Source organism: Mesoplodon mirus, assembly GCF_964341445.2.
Source record: "Mesoplodon mirus genome assembly, chromosome: 3".
Taxonomy (NCBI): Eukaryota; Metazoa; Chordata; class Mammalia; order Artiodactyla; family Ziphiidae; genus Mesoplodon; species Mesoplodon mirus.
Genome location: NC_138978.1, coordinates 115,602,235 through 115,622,098, shown reverse-complemented (window position 1 = coordinate 115,622,098; position 19,864 = coordinate 115,602,235). Strand labels below are relative to the sequence as shown.

The 19,864-nt window shown below is 38.5% G+C and overlaps 1 protein-coding gene across 4 annotated transcripts in view; it reads left to right on the top strand.

Moving 5' to 3' along the window:
* Positions 1–665: 665 nt before the first annotated feature.
* Positions 666–19,864, top strand: part of ARNT (aryl hydrocarbon receptor nuclear translocator) — a 66,188-nt gene continuing 46,989 nt past the window's right edge. For all 4 annotated transcript variants that reach the window (XM_082616498.1, XM_082616497.1, XM_082616496.1 and 1 more), the window contains exon 1: positions 666–817. In XM_082616498.1, coding sequence (XP_082472624.1) covers positions 793–817 — 25 coding nt within the window. In that variant the 5' untranslated portion in view covers positions 666–792. The remainder of the gene's footprint in view (positions 818–19,864) is intronic.

The window sequence follows — 19,864 nt, the reverse complement described above, 5'->3', positions numbered from 1 at the left end:
TGCTTCCTATTATTAGAAAATAAATCTGTGCAATCATCTTACCACTTCTCTACTAAAAACCTGTCACTATGACCCTATTGTCGATCAAAGGAAGTCATCCCACTCTTAATCAAAATACATTGCCTCCTGTTTTGGCTGTCGGTATCTCCCCTACCAGACATAAGCGCCCAGATCCTCTTACACTACCAGTTCTATAGCAGGCATTCAAAACTTGCTGAACTTTTTCCCACCAGGCACAAAGGTCCTTAAAAGAGGAAAAAACTAGAAAGGATTACAAATCACTAAGTGAAGTTTAAGCAGTAGGTCACCTAAAGAAGATTTACAAAACAAATCATCTGCAGAGTCGCCAACCAGGCGAATCCACCACCCAGCGAAGCTTTTTAGTAAAATTATTTTTCACTGACGTCACTCGATCGCTGACCTCTAAGGTAGAAGAGGCGGAATTAGAGAGACAGCTGGACTTCTTCCTCGCCCTCCCTCCTCCACTGGACTGGCTGGGGGCTCCGTGGCCAGCCCCGCTTCTGGTCGCTTTGCGATTCTATTGGTCAGTTTTCCCGAGGAGGCTGGCCTTGGTGATGACCCCGCCCCCTCTAGGGGCGGGTCTCTCCGTCGTAGGGGCTGGGGACGGTGGGGCGGGGGGCGGTTGCTGCAGCCGCCATCTTGGATTCCGCGGTATCATTGGCGGCAGTACGGCGCCGCGTCTGGGGAGTGGCTCTCCCCTCCCCCTCCCCCCGGTTCCTTGGCGGTGGCTCCTCCCACTGGGGGGGTGCGGCGGCGGTGGCATCTACAGCTATGGCGGCGACTACTGCTAACCCCGGTGAGGAGACGGAGGACTGGAGTGCCTCTCAAGGAGGAGGGGCTGAAGGGGTTGGCAACTGGGTAGACCCATCGCTGAGGGGCCGTAGTTGGGGCTGAGGGCGCTGGGAAGCGCGGGGGTGGCTGCGGGGCGGTGGGGGAGGGGAGTAACCTGGGGGAGGGGCCCGCCCCTGGGGAACAGGGGAGACCCGAGGTGGAGGGAGGGAGCAGGCGGGTGGGAGTTGGGGATTCCTTGCCCCGAGTTCTGTTCGAGCAGCTGTCCGTGCGGGGCTGGCCCGCCTCCACTCTTGTGGCGGCTTTCTGGTGTGCGATGTGGTCCTCTTTCAGCCTTCTGCCCACTGTGGACCTGCTTGATGCCAAATAACTGTGGGCAGTGTGGCTCGTTTTACTTTAAAGGTAGTTGGGACTCATAGGACCACGTTGCTGTTTAGCTGAGGTGTTACTTCCAAACGTTTAGATTTTAAATTAAAAAAAATTTTAATTCATACTCAGTTTCTTAAAAAAAAGAAGCTGTACCTCCTCCCCCCCATCCAAGGGCTATCCTTTGAAACTTGCGTTTATGTATTAAGAGGTGCCTCTAGTGTCATTAGCTGCCGAAGGCAGAGGTTTGTGTAATGTTTGAGTTACAGGATAGATCTTGCCAACAGCAAGCATCCAGGACCCAGATTTAAATCTTGTTGGGTGGGACAAGGCAGTTCCCATTCTTTAAGAAAAGTTCAGTTCATGCTATTTCTCAATGAACATCTCTTCTAAAGTGGGAGCTTGAACGTTAAAAATCTAGTCAGTCATGTCTAAAAGATGGAATGGGGTGTAGTGCAGCAGCAGGTCTAGACAGATCAGGTCTTCAAATTCCTAGTCCCAGTCCTCTTTCCAGTACATTACAGTTATTTCTCCCTAGGAAGTATTTCATTGAAGGGATCCTAGTTTACTTTGCTGACCTTGGCTATTTCCCAGAAATCCTTATCTTTGATAGCCTTAAAAAAGAAGCGAGAGGTGGGGGTGAATAACTTGAAAATATGGTAGTGGGAAGGATTCACTGCTGTTCCCTTGTTAAAACTTAAATTGGATTTTTTTTCGTGTCTCTGAAAGGCAGTAGTATTTTACAGTACTCAGGTTTTGCTATTACAATTGAATCACTGAAATTTACTGTCTTTCCTACCGTGTTTCGGGGAACAGACCTATTTAAAGAAGTTAGTTTGTCACATGTCAATATCATATTTTTAAATCTTTTAAATTTTTTAAGAGGAAAAGGAGATAAAGTTAATAGCTAAAATTGCATTGCAGGAAGTGCTGAGTGATGGAATAAAATCGGAAAGATGCTATTATTATGGCAGACCTGACCTTGAAGTAAAATAACCTGTTAACTACGGAGTAAATAAACAAGATTTTAAACTGATAACACATTGCAAAATACTTATATAACCCTAGTCAAGTTGCAAAGCATTTCTCTTATTAAGAGGTGGCCTGGGTAAACAAGTTTAGTGCATATGTCAGAAGCTTTTTTCCCAGCAGTGTGGGTGGGGTTGCTTTATTTTGTTTTGTTTTTTAAACAACAGTAACCAGAATGACAATCTCTTGACCCATTTTCATTAGCTGATCAATATCAACTTAAAACTGTAAGCAGAAAATAACATTCATTTGTTCAGAATCCTTGCTTATGATGAAACAGTTACTTTGTTTATTGCCCTTTGGCAACCTGCTTCTGCAGTTTTTAGGGTTCTTTTTTTTTTTTTTTGCGGTTCGCGGGCCTCTCACTGTTGTAGCCTCTCCCGTTGCGGAGCTCCGGACGCACAGACTCAGCAGCCATGGCTCACGGGCCTAGCCGCTCCGTGGCATGTGGGATCTTCCCGGACCGGGACACGAACCCGTGTCCCCTGCATCGGCAGGCGGACTCTCAACCACTGCGCCACCAGGGAAGCCCTAGGGTTCTTTTTTGATGTTGGATAATTCTCCCATCTCTCCCAAGTTATTGATCCCAAGTTTAACACATGATAATTAACTTAGAAAGTGCATTTTCTTCCTTCGGTTCTCTTTTTGCCCCTTTGTGTCAAAAGGCAGAGATCATAGCTGCATTGTGGAGTTTTTGATAGCCTGTTCCATTTTGGGAAATGAGGACCATAAATATAGGGACACAGGGTGGAAATGAACTGTACTCAGTGAAAATAAAGTAAATGGTTTTCAGGTCAGAATTCTTTGTTGCATGATCAAACCTTTTCTCCTTAGAGTCATTTTAGGGACTAGGGACATCAGACTGATTTCTTTGAGTTTTTTCTGCTTTGTCATTTTGCTAGTTAAGTTTCCCTATGGTTCTTGTTTGTTCTGTCCTCACATATGTCTGCAAAGAATTTTGGTAATAATTATTTAACTCTTCTAAGCTTCATTTAAGTTAATCCTTAGTGTTAATAACAATACTTGATGATCATTTTAGTTGTATTTAGAGTTTGATTTAGAGACTGTTGGTGTCCCTTCAGGGTCTTGCAGGGGACCTGGTTCCTTTTTCTCTATGTCTTAACATGGTGCTGGATCAAAAGAAGAGTAAGATATAGTTTATACTCCACAATCTAAGAGTTATGTTGAAGTAATAATTCTAATGTGGTGGTGGCTTTTTTCTGCATAATTGATAATTCTTCACATTCTATTATTTTTTCACTAATTCTACTTACCAGTGGCAAGTAGAAGCGAGTGGGTAGGTGGTCCTTGAAGTCTTAGGCTATATCTTTCTTGTCTACGGAATACTTTTTGAGAAACATTTAAAAAATTGCATGTGTGATTTGTAATGTAAATGTGATGTAATGTAAATGTAAAACAGCATCGGCTAAGGCACTGTTTGGGAACAGATTAGTTATTTGATTTATAATTCAGTATTCAAACCAGAGATGTGAATGAATTTTTAGGAGTGCAGTTTTCTCCTCCCTTAATTCTGGTGTTCTCTTTCCCAGGGACCTCTTTTTGTGGTATTAGATACCATTTATTGTGGGTAGAGAATGGGTAGAAGGCAAAGGAAGGAACACTTGTTTGGGTTTGTAAGGCTGACACTTAGGAAAACTTTTTTTTTTCACATAATTTTTACCTCCATAAATTATAGTTTTTAAAGCATCAATTAGCAGAATTCTTACCCATTACCTTTACTTAACCTTTTTCAGATACGGGAAAATAGGAATTTATGCAGTATAAAATTACGATGCCAAGATACTTTAAAAATTATATTCTACTGCAAAAACCTCTTTCAAAATTGTTTAAACATAGTTTACTAATTCAGCAATTGAAATACAATTAACATTTTTGAAAAAGAACCTTAATCCATATACTTTTTATGCTGTTCGAATTGTGCCACCAAACTGAATCTTTTCTGTTTTTTTAGAAATTAAGAAGTAGATACTTCTGCATTCTTGGAACTCTAGTTTTCTTGTTGTTTTGAAATAGTGGTCTCTCACTTTAGTTTTCTGCATTCCAGCCCTACTCCTCTACTCAAACAATCCACTAACAGATGAGAATATGTTGTTTCATGGATGTTTTGTGAAAGTCTTTTGTGGTTGTCTGCTATGGATGACTTTCTTCTAAGGCAGTAACAATAGGGATTTCCACAGTACCAAGTGGTGGTTGATCTTCAAAAAACTAAATTGCAACACTCAAGGAAACTAAACACTTTTTCCTTGATTTTACTTACGTTATGACATTTTGGGCATATTTAATTTCAAAACTAGTAAAATTTGAATCCTTAATTGTAGAAACTGTCTTTGGAACCATCTTTTTTTTTTTTCCCTTCAGGCTATTTACAATATTCATTTTAAATGTTAATTCCCTGGCGGTATAGTCCTGTATAGAGGTGCAAGGGTGACATTTCTGTCAGTGCTATCCAGTGTCTCTGTGGTTGTATAGCTGATCTTATTTAGATGTAACAGTAAAGGAATACATTTAAAGCTCTTGTGAAATGCGAGGCCTGAGCTCAGTGGAGTCTATTTGGGCCCATGATCCACACCCAATGATAGGCCCTGCCTGTACAGCCATCTGTTTTTAAGAATGCTGCCTAATATGCTGTGATGATTTCAATAAGTAGACATCAACGAATATTGGAGTTGGATTCAAGATAACTCCTATCATTTTACATGTAAGAAAACAAACCTAGAGAGAGGAACTGGTACATTTATTAAACATCTATTAAGTTCTTACTATATGCCAGGCTACACTTTCCTGTTTTGTTGGCTATTCTGTATGTTAGAAACCATCTCTTAGTTTCCAAATAAATTCTCTAAATTTGCATCTCTTTTCATCATTTCTTCGTTTTGTATTCGTCCCTTCACATTTTCTCTTGTTGAGTAGACAAACTAAGTTTATGACTTTAACAACTTAATTAGAATTTAAGTTCCATGAGAGTAGGACCTTTAACTCCCTTGTTCACCACAGCACCCTACTGCTCTCAGGGGTGCCTAGTATGTAGACTACAGTTCAGTAAATGTTTGTTGAATAAATGAATGTTGTAAAACCTGGCATTGGAGGTTCATATCTTTTTTTTTTTTTTTTTTTTTTTTTTTTTTTTCTTTTTGCGGTATGCGGGCCTCTCACTGTTGTGGCCTCTCCCGTTGCGGAGCACAGGCTCCGGACGCGCAGGCCCAGCGGCCATGGCTCACGGGCCCAGCCGCTCCGCGGCATATGGGATCCTCCCAGACCGGGACACGAACCCGTATCCCCTGCATCGGCAGGCGGACTCTCAACCACTGCGCCACCAGGGAGGCCCATTGGAGGTTCATATCTTTATGCACTGTTAATATGAAAATACCTTTGAAAGGATAACACTAATTAAGCTATTAACATCATGAATTAATTTATAATAGCTAACAATAATTATATGCCAGATATTGTTCTAAATATATTACCTCACTTAATATTCATATATTTATCTCATTTAATCTTTTCCTTTAAAAATTATTTATTTATTTAATTTTAGCTGCATCTGGTCTTAGTTGTGGTGCACAGACTCCAGAGCACACGGGCTCAATAGTTGTGGCATGTAGACTCTCTAGTTGTGGTATGGAGGCTCAGTAGTTGTGGTGTGTGGACTTAGTTGCCCTAAGGCATGTGGGATCTTAGTTGCCTGACCAGGGGTCGAACCTGGGTCCCCTGCATTGGAAGGCGGATTCTTAATCGTTGCACCACCAGGGAAGTCTCCTCTTTTAATCTTTACAAGACTCCTATGTGGTATATATTAATATTCTTGTTTTCAGATGAGGAAACTAAGGCACAGAGTGAATAATTAGTTTGTCTGAAATCACATAGCTAGTAGGGGGTAGAGACAGTTTTTTTGGGGGGGTGTGTAGAGACATTTTGATTGCTGGCAGTCCATCTACACAGTCAAAATTTTTTTTATAGGAGTTTTTTTTTCTTTTTTTAAATTAAAATATAGTTGATGTACAATATTATATGTTTCAGGTGTACAACATAGTGACTCACAATTTTAAAGGTTATATTCCATTTATAGTTATTATTAAATATTGGCTGTATGCCCTTTGTTGTATTATAGATCCTTGTAGCTTATTTGTTTTATATATAGTAGTTTGTAGCTCTTAATCCCCTACACTTATCTTGTCCCTCCCCTCTTCCTTCTCCCTACTAGTAACCACTAGTTTGTTTTCTATATCTGTGAGTCTGTTTCTTGTTTCTTACATTCAGGAGTATGTTTTATTCTTTAGATTCCACATGTAAGTGATATACCCTGTTTGTCTTTCTCTGTTTGACTTATTTCACTTAACATAATACCCTCCAAGTCCATCCATGTTTTTGCAAATGGCAAAATTTCATTCTTTTTTATGGCTGAGTAGTATTCCTTTGTTTATATGTACTACATCTTCTTTATCCATTTGTCTGTTGATGGACACTTAGGTTGCTTCCATATCTTGGCAATTGTAAATAATGCTGTCGTGAACATTGGAGTACAAGTATCTTTTCGAATTAGTGTTTTCTTTTTTTTTTTGGATAAATTTCCCCGAGTGGGATTGCTGGGTCATATGGTACTTTAATTTTTAGTCTTTTTTGGGAAACCTCCATATGGTTTTGCACAGTGGCTACGCCATTTTACATTTCCACTAACAGTGTCTGAGGGTTCCTATTTTTCCACATTCTCACCAGCATTTATTATTTGTGGTTTTTAGACAGTCAGTATTCTTAATTACTAAGTTATAAGACTTTCTCCATTGTGACTTAAAGTCACTTCCTACAGAGATGTGGCACAATGGATACTTTTTGAGGAGGAGGAGGGTGGGGTATTGTCTTTTTTTAGTAGATGAAGAAGGTGAAATACTGCATCCGACAGCCAGGATGGCACAGTTGCTTGGATGGAGAAGTGAGTGCAAGGTGCTGAAAAAGTTGCTGGAAGAGTGTTGCAGTTCCTAAAATCTTTTCTATAACTTCTTGTATTCTTTCTTCATAGTTGTTTTTCACCTCTTTAAATAACTTTTACTGGAATCCTTAACTCTTACTGGAATCCTTCTCCTAGTTCTTCATACCCCATAATTGTCCCTTTTTGATGAACTTATTGAATTTGGCTTCAGAGTCACTGCATTGCTTGTTCTTTCTCACTGACTCTTCCTTCTTTGTTCCTTAGGCCTGCTCATTTTCTTTTTATGCTCATTATGCTTCTCCTTTTCTAGTCTCACTCCTGGGACTGGAACTCTTAATGGATTAATTAATTAGTAAGCCAGTCAACTTCCTTCATTTCTATTTGCCCACCTACCTGCCTCAATTAAACATTTATTTGGTAACTACTGTATCTCCTTCCCTCATTTATCTTTTATATATTGAAGACTCTCTAAAATTTTTATTCCTGTCTTCTCACATAAGCTTCTTTTCCTGTATTTTCATCTATTTAAAAAAAAAAACTCTATTTGAATAACTGTAACATGTTATATATATATATATATATATATATATATATATATATATATATATATATATATATATATATACACACATGGTCACCAGTATTTCCTTCAGATCTGCTGACCTTCCTAACTTTTCTGTATCTTTTGTGACTATTGCAGTTTTTCCAGTTCCCCAGGTTAAGCAATTAGATGTGTTTGGATTCTTTTATGTATTTATCTGATTTGTTATCACGTCTTGTTTTTTTTTGCATTAAAAAAAAGCATTTTTGGGCTTCCCTGGTGGCACAGTGGTTGAGAGTCCACCTGCCGGTGCAGAGGACACGGGTTTGTGCCCCTGTTCGGGAAGATCCCACGTGCCGCGGAGCAGCTGGGCCCGTGAGCCATGGCTGCTGAGCCTGCGCATCCGGAGCCTGTGCTCTGCAGTGGGAGAGGCCACAGCAGTGAGAGGCCCGCATACCACACACACACACAAAAAGCATTTTTAAACATACAAGGATATTAAAACATATGAAACATTTTAACCATATAAAATATATACCCAAAATAGATGTATTTATTACTTTTTTTAATTGATTTTTATTGGATTATAGTTGATTTACAATGTTGTGTTAGTTTCTGCTGTACAGCAAAGTGTATCAGTTATACATATATGTATATCTACTCTTTTTTAGATTCTTTTCCCATATAAGTCACTACAGAGTATTGAGTATAGTTCCCTGTGCTATACAGTAGGTTCTTAATTAGTTATCTGTTTTATATATAGTAGTGTGTATATGTCAATCCCAATCTCCCAAATTACCCCTCTCCCCCTTTCCCCCTTGGTAACCATAAGTTTGTTTTCTATATCTGTGACTCTTAAAATAGATTTATTTAAACATATATATGTTAAAAATTATTTTAATAAAAATTACCCATGCATATATTTAATGACTTAGTGTTACATGATTTGTTATAAAAACAGCAGTCCTCTACCCCCTTCTCTCAGCTCCTTCTCCCCAACGACATCCATTTTTATTTCTTTTAACCAAACTTTTAACTTTTGATTAAATAAAATGTCCCAGAAGTAAAAGGCAAGAGTTTTCGAATTGAAGGAGCCAGAACAATGAATGAAAAACTCACCCACTCAAGGCACATTATTATGAAATTTCAGCATCAGATACAGAGTATCCTATAAGCTCCAGAGAGAAGAAAATTGGTCAGTTAAAAATAAGAAGGAATCAGATTAGTTTTGCTTCTCAGTAGTCACGCTGGAAGATAGATGACAATGGAGCAATGCCTTCAAAATTCTGAGCGAAAGTAATCTCCAACTTAGAATTCCATACCTAGGCAAACTATCAATTAGTGAAGTGGAAGAAAGATATTTTCACATACCCAAGGTCTCCCTTACACTCTTTCTCAGAAACTTACTAGGGGATGAACTTTACCAATAGGTGAGAGTAAACCAAGAAAGAGGAAACATGGAATACAGGAAAGAAGCAGTACAAAAGGACACGTCCATTTTGCATACATTGCTGTTAGTTTCCCTGTTTTCAGTATTGTAACCTCACTTTCAAATTTGCCTGGTGTTCCCCAGTCCAGAGGACCTCTGGTTTACACTCTCCAGAGAATAAATCAGTTTTTTGACTGGGTGGTGGAGGGGCATTTTCCCTGCTGGAAGGGACAGGGAGAGGATCTGGGAATCCCCCTGCTGCTTAAACAGATATCAAACTAATCCTTTTTATTTTAGCTTTCATTTGCCCTGCCTTCTACACCCCCACCTCATTTTTGATTAGTCTAGTTTCCTTGCTTCTATTCAAATTTTAAATCTGTCAAATTAATCTTTTAATTTATATTTTCTTCTTGTCACTCTCACTTAACAATATATTTTGTCTTTCAGTTGCTTATTGAATCAGATTTAAGATTTCATCTTGGCATTCAAGGCCTTCTTACAGCTGGCTAGAATTTGACATCTTATATTTTCTCCTGAATACAGACTCTATGCTCTTTTTAGGCCTGTTTCCCTACACCTCCTCACAGCTATGTTCATACCTCCCTTTATGATTTGCTCATGTTCTTTTGTCTATGTGTGCCTTTTTCCTCTTCTTTAGTTTTTCTGAGGTCCAGCTTGACCTACTTTTCTGAAACTTCCTGGCTGGCTGGCTGGCTGGCTGGTAGCTTTATTTCCTTTAGTTTTTCCTTCCTGTTGAGTGCCTTCTCTGTGCTAGGGAGTGTGTCAGACCTTAATTTAAACCATCTCAATTATCTTTTTTTTCTCTAAATTTCTCTAACCTTTAGATCCCATAAAAACCTATTATTGAAAGTATGGAATTTATTTTTTATGGGAAAATTTTGTTTTTTCTTAGGAAAGTTACATATATTAGCTATTTAAAATTTAACTAGAAAAAGTTAATAGTAATAACATATAAAGTAAACTCAGTTTTACTAATGATAGAGAAATCCACATCAAACCAACAATGATAATCATTTTATACCTGGAAAATTAGTAAAAATTTGAAGATTGCTAAGGTCCAGTGCTGTTGGAGGTATGGATAATTTGATACCATTGGTGAGGTTCTTAACTGGTATGACCTTCTTGGAGGGTAATGGGCAGTTTTAAATATGCTCCTTTAGATCCAGCGAGTCATTTTTAGAAATTTTTTAGTTGTAGGTAATACTGGCATCTTTGCTTAAAGATATGCAAGGATATTCATTGAAACATTATTTATGATAGTGATAGTTTGAATGTCATAAATGTGTACATTTGTACTATGAAATACTGTATAACTTAAAAAGAATGAGCTAACAGTATTTATGGACATGATATACCTTCCAAGATACATTGTTAATTGGAAAAAAATAAAAGTTTCAGAATAAATATAATATGGTCCCTCTCCTTTGTTATATAAAAATTGCTAAAACCCTGTAATATATGGTGTATAGAAAAAGGTCTAGAAGGATTCATATCAAAATGTTAACAGCATTTTCCCATGGGGGAAATTGGGGTATATGTGTGGAGGATTTTACTTTTGACTGTTTGCTTCTGTATTGTTTGAGTATTTTTAGAGACGTCTATATCTGATTTTCTGTATATCCATATTTTAATATATTACTTTTGTAATGTAAAAACTAGTAATGGCAAAACCAGTTAACAAATTGGTGTTTGATATATTTTTACAAAGCTACCGTTTAAGGCGTACTTTACAATGTGTCAGGCACTATTCACATGCATTATCTAATTTAATCTTCCCCAAAGGTAGGTACTGTTATTAGCTACATTTTACAGATAAACCCTGAGAGATTAAATAATTTGCCCAAGGTCATACGTAGTAAGTGGTAACCCTAGGATTGGAATCTAGATTTATCTCACTTTAGAGTTTGAGCTGTGTTCTCTCAGATTTTCAACGCATGCCACACACATAGACACATGCACATAAATTTTCTTTTTAAATAATTGGGATCACGCATTTTCTGATTGTAAAAGTAATACATGTTTAATGTAAAAGAGAAAATGAAATGGATATGTAGAAAATCAAATATAGGAGTCTCTAAATGCCATCCCATAGATAACCACTGTTAATAGTTTATTGTGTAACATTTGCTCACTCCATTCTAGCCATGATGTCATCCACACCATTTCTAGAACTTAGGCATGCTCTCACCTCTGGGTCTTTGCACTCTGCCTGGAATGCATTTCTCCCAGATACCTGCATGGTTTGTTCCTTTACCTCCTTCTGACCTTTCCTTAAATGTTAACCTTTTCAGCGAGGTCTTCCCTCAGTATCTAAAATTGCTGGAACCTTTATGTATTTCTGCGTTGACTCCCCTAGTTTATTTTTCTCCACATTTATCACTATATAACATATTGTTAGGTCAAATCAAATGAAATGACTATCCATTTTTACCTATAAAATGTCAGTTTCATATTATCAACCCATTTTATATTTTAATCATTTCTCAATTTATCTTTCTCTTCTACTAACATGTAAAAAAAAGTTAGGATTTTTGTCTCTTTTATTTATTGTTATATCTCTAGGGCCTGCAACAATGCCTGGCATATAATAGGCATGCACTAAATAGAAATGAATTCTTCCAGGCTTTTGTTATGCATATAAACTTTATAAAGGATTATATTATATATAATTTTCTGTAGCTTATTTTTCCATAATCATATATGGTGAATAACTTTCCATTTCAATGATATAGATCCACCTCAAAAATTTTTTTATATATTGAAATTTTTTTATTGTGGCAAAATACACATAAAATTTGCCTTTTTAACTTTTTAAAAATTTATTTATTTATTAACAATTTAAAAACAATTTTTATTTTATTTCTTTCTTTTTGGCTGTGTTGGGTCTTCATTGCTGCACACGGGCTTTCTCTAGTTGCAGCAAGCGGGGGCCACTCTTTGTTGTGGTGCGCGGGCCATCCATCACGGTGACCTCTCCTGTTGTGGAGCCCAGGCTCTAGGCACACGGGCTCAGTAGTTGCGGCTCATGGGCTCTCAAGCGCAGGCTCAGTAGTTGTGGCGCACGGGCTTAGTTGCTCTGCGGCATGTGGGATCCTCCTGGACCAGGGAACAAACCCTTGTCTCCTGCATTGTCAGGCAGGCTCCTATCCACTGCGCCACCAGGGAAGCCCCTAAAATTTATTTTTAATTGAAGTATAGCTGAATTACAATGTTGTGTTAATTACTGATGTACAGCAAAATGACTCAGTTATACCTATATATGTACATTCTTTTTCATATTCTTTTTACCTATTTTTAAGTGTACAGGTCAGTGGCATTAGTATAGTCACATTGTTATGCAGCCGTCACCACCATCCACTTCCAGAACTTTTTCATCTTGCAAAATTAAAACTCTGTACCTATTAAACAATTACTTCCTGTTCCCCAGTCCCTCCAGCCCATGCCCCCATTCTACACTCTATGAATCTGACTATTCTAGGTACCTTATATAAGTGGAATCCTGTAGTATTTGTCTTTTTGTGACTGGATTATTTCACTTAGCATAATATTTTCAAGGTTCATCCATGTTGTAGCATATTGCAGAATTTCCTTCTTTTTAAAGGCTGAATAGTATTCCATTGTATGTATATGCTACGTATTTAAAAATCCATTCATCTTGATCAACACTGGGTTGCTTCTTCCTCTTGGCTATTGTGACTAATGCTGCTTTGAACATGGGTGTTGTACAAGTGTCTCTTCAAGACCCTGCTTTCAAATTTCAATTCTTTTTTTTTTTTTTTTTTTTTTGCGGTACGCGGGCCTCTCACTGTTGTGGCCTCTCTCGTTGCGGAGCACAGGCTCCAGACGCGCAGGCTCAGCGGCCATGGCTCACGGGCCCAACCGCTCCGCGGCATGTGGGATCTTCCCGGTCCGGGGCACGAACCCATGTCCCCTGCATCGGCAGGCGGACTCTCAACCACTGCGCCACCAGGGAAGCCCCTCAATTCTTTTTAGTATATGCCCAGAAGTGGAAGTGCTGGATTATATATTCATTCTAGTTTTAATTTTTTGAGGAATTTCCATACTATTCTCAATAGTGGCTGCAGCTTTTACGTTCCTACCAAAAGTGTACAAGAGTTTCAATTTCCTCACATCCTTGTTAACACATATTATTATTATTTTTCTTTTTCATGGTGTCCATCCTAATGGGTGTGAGGTGATATCTCAGTGTAGTTTTGATTTGCGTTTCTCTAATGATTAGTGATGTTAGGCATCTTTCCATGTGCTTTTTGGCCATTTGTATATTTTCTTTGGAGAAACATATGTTCAAGTCATTTGTCCATTTTTTAATTAGGTTGTCTTTTTTTGTTGTTGAGTCATAGGAGTTCTTTATGTATTCTGGATTTTAATCTCATCACATATATGGATCACAACTGTTTTCTCCCATTCTGTGGGTTGCCTTTTTACTCTGTTGATACAGTGTTCTTTGATGCACAAAATTTCTAATTTCGATGAAGTCCAATTTATCTATTTTTTACTTTTGTTGCTTGTGCTTTTGATATATCCAAGAAATTGCCACATCCAGTGCCATGAAGCTTTTTCCCTGTTTTCTTCTATGAGTTGCATAGTTTTCGCTCTTACATTTAGGTCTTTGATCCACTTTGAGTTAATTTTTGTATATGAGGTAATGTAAGGAAGGATACAACTTCATTTTTTTTAACATGCAGGTATCCAGTTTTCTCAGCACGATTTGTTGAAAAGATTATCCTTTCCCCATTGAACGGTTGTGACACTTTTGTTGAAAATCATTTGACCGTATATGTGAGGGTTTATTTCTGGGCTCTGTATTCTATTCTGTTGGTCTATGTGTCTGTCTTTATGCCAGTGTCACACTATTTTGATTACTGTAGCTTTGTGATGCATCAACATTTTAATGGTGAGTATTTGAGTACTCTCTTTATCCAGTATTAAAGGCAGTTATAATGCTTGGGCATGTAACAAAAGACATGCATAAAAGAGGTTTTGTATTTTGAGTTTAGATGCAGTTTATTATAAATATAATTTGGAGGTAGGTTTTAGGAATAATAAGTAAAATACTAAAAAACACATCCAGGGGCTTCCCTGGTGGCGCGGTGGTTGAGAGTCTGCCTGCCGATGTAGGGGACACGGGTTCGTGCCCCGGTCCGGGAAGATCCCACATGCCGCGGAGTGGCTGGGCCCATGAGCCATGGCCGCTGAGCCTGCGCATCCGGAGCCTGTGCTCCACAACGGGAGAGGCCACAACGGTGAGAGGCCCGCATACCGCAAAAAAAACCCCACAAAAAAACACATCCAGGACTTCCCTGGTGGCACAGTGATTGGGAGTCTGCCTGCCGGTGCAGGGTACATGGGTTCGATCCCTGGGCCGGGAGGATCCCACATGCTGCGGAGCAGCTGGGCCTGTGTGCCACGACTGCTGAGCCTGCGCTCTAGAGCCTGAGAGCCACAACTACTGAGCCCCTGCACCTAGAGCCGGTGCTCTGCAGCGGGAGAGGCCACAGCAATGAGAGGCCCGTGCACCACAGCGAAGAGTGGTCTCCGCTCCCCACAACTGGAGAGGGCCCGCGTGTAGCAGCAAAGACACAACGCAGCCAGAAATAAAAATGAGTAAATAAATAGGTTTATGAAAAAAAGAAAACACATCCAAAGTGGTTTATATTTTATACAAGGTAGTAATATGATGAATTATTGTTACCAACATTTCTTTTTGAACATTTCATTATCTATTCAACTTTTAATGCTTCCTTTATCATTTCTGTTTTCCTCATTCGTGTTTTATATGACTTAGTTTTATATTATTTCTCCTATTTCAGGAAAAGAAGTCACATTCAGAAGTAGCTTTTTAAAAATTTATTTATTTATTTATTTGGCTGTGCTGCGTCTTAGTTGCAGCACACGGGATCTTCGTTGCCGTGTGCAGGATCTTTTTTGCAGCATGCAGGATCTTTAGGTGCGGCATGCGGGATCTAGTTCCCTGACCAGGGATCGAACCTGGGCCCCCTGCCTTAGGAGTGCGGAGTCTTAACCACTGGACCATGAGGGAAGTCCCGAGAAGTAGCTTTTCTATAAATTTGGGAGACTGTGCTGACTGACTAAAATATTTACTATTTTTCTGTAATTTCTGTCAAGTTATGATTTTAATAGAAGGTGCTTGAGTTCAGTGCACTAAGAATACTCCTTAACTGTGCTACACTTAACATCACACTAAGTTCCTCTTCCATTTAAAAGGAGCTAATCTTAGTAAGTTAAATCCAGAGTATGTTAAAAGAATCATACATCATTATTATATTAGGTCCTCAGGCCTGTAGTGACAAATTACTGCAAACTAGAGGGCTTAAAACAACAGAAATTTATTCTCTTGCAGCTCTGGAGACTCAGTGTCCGAAATGAAGATATTGGCTGGTTAGGTTCCCTCTTTTCTAGCTTGTAGACACATCACTCCAGTCTCTGTATCCAAATGTCTGTCTCATTACTTTTATAAAAACAGCAGTCATTGGATTTAGAGCCCATCCTAATTCAATATGATCTCCGTCTTCACTAATTATATCTTCAGAGACCCTATTTCCAAGTAAGGTCACATTCTGAGTTTCTGTGGACATGCATTTTTACAATCTTCAGCCCACTACAATTTATTGAGCAAGATTTATTCCAGGAACTCAAGGATTGGTCACCCTGAGAAAACCTATATACTTGTGTCATTAACAAACTAAAGGGGGAAAAATGACTGTATCAATAAATGCTTTATAAAAACATTCGTTTCTAATTTTAAAAAATCCATTCCTGATTTAAAAAAAAAAGACTATTAAATCAGAATATGGGAATTCCTGGGTGCTCCAGTGGTTAAGACTTGGTGCTTTGCTGTCACTGCCGTGGGCCTGGGTTCAGTCCCTGGTCAGGGAACTAAGATCCCACAAGCTGCATGGCGTGGCCAAAAAAAAAAAAAAAAGAATAAATAAAGAGATTCTTAACCTTTTGTATCACGTGGACCCCTATGACTGGTGACATCTGTTGAACCCTTCTTCAACCTCATTGGGTCATTGTGGGAATAAATGAGAGGCACACAAGTTGCCCAGCACAGTGCCTGGCACACAGTGAGGGCTTAGAAAAAAATTAGTTATTATTATCACTGATTATCCATGCACTCACTGTAAAGCCAAGGAGTAACACTTTTGCTTCAAGGCTTCAAAAGTTCTTATCACACTTTTTGTGTTGCATCCACTCCTAAATAAAAACCTCCTCTTGTCTGGGCCAAGTTGGAGACCCTGGTGAGGGGCAGAAAGACTTGCACATGGGAGGAAACTCTGGTGAGCTGGTGGGGCAGGTCCCTAGGCCCCCAGATCACCCTAGCGTGCAGCTTGCTCTCCCTGTTGAACCCACAGAATGTTGTTCAGAGTGTAAATAACACTACATAGTATTTTGAAAAATCAATTCTATTAAAAATATAGTTATCAAAATATAAAAAATTACAAATTTATAATACAAAAATTAATGTTTCTTCTTTATTAATAATAAATAAGATGTAGTGACACGTCTAATAATTGCCATATTCTCAAAGTAGTATTGAATGTAACAGTAATTCTAGATATCCGTAATAACTGTCATGTGATATCTGATTTTATTGATGACAAAATCACAGATACTGCTAAAACTATGGTGTTTTACTGTACTTTCATGATTGAAGGAAATGCTAAATTTCAGCTAGAGATTAATGAAAGTAAAGGAAGAAAATTGTTCTTCATCCAAGTTTACCAGTGGATTTTATCCACTGACCCACAGATTAAGAACCCTTGCAATAATGCAGTAAAGGAAGGAAACTAAATACTAGTGTAAATATTGAGTAAAGAAAGGTAAAATAATCATTCCTTGCAGATAATGTGATTGTATATTAAGAAAGTCCAATAGGGACTTCCCTGGTGGCACAGTGGTGAAGAATCCACCTGCCAGTACAGGGGACATGGGTTCGAGCCCTGGTCTGGGAAGATCCCACATGCCGCGGAGCAACTAAGCCTGTGCACCACAACTACTGAGCCTGTGCTTGAGAGCCTGCGAGCCACAACTACTGAGCCCATGTGCTACAACTACTGAAGCCCGCACGCCTAGAGCCTGTGCTCTGCAACAAGAGAAGCCACCGCAATGAGAAGCCCACACACCGCAATGAAGAGTAGCTCCTGCTCGACACAACTAGAGAAAGCCCATGTGCAACGAAGACCCAATGCAGCCAAAAATAAATAAATAAATAAATAAATTTAAAAGTCAAATAAACTAAATGCTTTTAGATAAGGTAATTTAGTGAAGTTATTTGAGTACAATATAAACACACTGAAGTCAATAGCTTTCTCTTATTCTAGCAATAACCAGTTAGAAGTTGAAATGGAAAAGATTTCATTTACAATCATATTAAGAGCTATAAAATACCTAAAAATAATATAACAAGAAAGATGTAAGACTTATGTGAAGAAAACTGTAAAATTTTATTAAAGAGCATTAGGAAATGTCTGAATAATATTCCTTGATGATGAAATGCAATATCATGCTACTGGTCCCTCAAAATTATTATATAAATTTAATGTAATTGAATTAACCTCAAGCATTTTTTTGTTGTTAGAACTTTATATAGATTTTAAATTCAAAAGGAGGATGAAGTATATGACATTAAAAGGTTTTTAAAACTTTTAAATTAAACTTTTTCTTTTGTGATGATTTTATATTCATATTCAGTTATGAGAAATAATACAGAGATCCCCTACCCTTAGCCCAGTTTCCCCCAGTGGTTGTACCTTGCAAAACTATAGTGTAATATCATGACCAGGATATTGACATTGGTACAGTCAAGATACAGAATATTTCTATCATCGCAAGGGTCCCTTGTGGTGCCCTTTTAAAGCACCACCCACCTTCCTCATACTTACACCCTCTCCTTAATCCCCAGCAGCTACTAACCTGTTGTCTATTTCTATAATTTTGTTATTTCAAGAATGTTCTATAAATGGAGTTGTACAGTGTGTAGCCTTTTGCAGTCGGCTTTTTTCATTCACCGTTATACTCTGGAGATTCATCCAGGTTGTTGTGTGTATCAGTAGTTCACTTCTTTTTGTTGCTGAGTAGGGGTATATATATCAGTTTAACCATTTACTTGAAGGACATCTGGATTTTTTCTCCAGTTTTTGGCTATTACAGATAAAAGCACTCTAAATATTTGTGTACCAGTTTTTGTGTAAATGTTAAGTCTTCATTTTTCTGGGATATATACCCACAAGTGCAGTGCTGGATTGTATGTTAATTGCATGTTTAGTTTTTAAAGAAACTCCCGTACTGTTTCCCGAAGTGACTGCACTATATTATATTCTCACCAACAATGTGTAAGTGATCTTTTTCTGTATCCTTCCCAGCATTTGGTATTTATTATTATTATTTTTTAGCCATTATGATAGGTATGTAGTGCATCTTATTGTGGCTTTAATTTGCATTTCCCTCTTGGCTAATGCCGTTGAACATCTTTTCATATGCTTATTTACCATTTGTGTATCTTCTTTGGAAAAATGTCTGTTCAAGACTGTTTGCTTTTTTACTGTTGAGTTTTGAGAGTTCTTTTTATATTCTAGATACAAGTCCTTTGTCCTCTGTGGCAATGTTTTTCCCCACTCTGTAACTTGTCTTTTGATCCTCTCACAGTCTTTTACAGAGCAAAAGTTTGTCATTTCAGTGATGTCCAATTTACCAGTTTTTCCTTTCATGGATCATGCTTATGGTACCAAGTCTGAGAACTCTTTGACTAGCCCCTAGATCCTGCAGATTTTCTCCTATTTTTTTAAAAATTTATTTTTACTTATTTATTTTTGGCTGTGTTGGGTCTTCATTGCTGCGCGTGGGCTTTCTCTAGTTCTGGCAAGTGGGGGCTACTCTTCGTTGCCATGTGGGGGCTTCTTATTCGGTGGCTTCTCTTGTTGCAGAGCACAGGCTCTAGGTGCACAGGCTTCAGTAGTTGTGGCACGTGGACTCAGTAGTTGTGGCTCACGGGCTCTAGAGCACAGGCTCAGTAGTTGTGGCACACGGGCTTAATTGCTCTGTGGCATGTGGAATCTTCCCAGACCAGGGCTCGAACCCGTGTCCCCTGCACTGGCAGGTGGATTCTTAACCACTGCGCCACCAGGGAAGTCCATCTCCTGTGTTTTTTTCCTAAAAGTTACATAGTTTTACACTTTACATATAAGTCCATGATCCATTTTGATTCATTTTTGTATAAGGGGTCAAGGTCCATTTTTTTGCCTATGGATGTGTAGTTGCTCTAGCACCACTTGTTGAAAAGGCTATCTTTCTTCCATTGAATTGCTTTTGCACTTTTGTCAAAATCATTTGGGCTTATTTGTGTGGGTCTGTTTCTGGGTTCCATCGATCTAAGTGTCTGTCCCTTTGCCAGGGCCACACGGTCTTAATTGCTGTAGCTATATTAGAAGTCTTTCAGGTAGACACTTTTCTCCCACTTTTTCTTTGTTTTAGCTATTATAGTTTCCTTACCTTCCTGTATAAATTTTAGAATGGTCATGTTTAATTTTTAAAAAAAATTTTTTAGTTAAAAACATTTTTTTAATACAGTTAGTTTTTATTTATTTTTATTTTTGTCTGCGTTGGGTCTTCGTTGCTGTGTGCAGGCTTTCTCTAGTTGCGGCGAACAGGGGCTACTCTTCATTGCAGTGCGCAGGCTTCT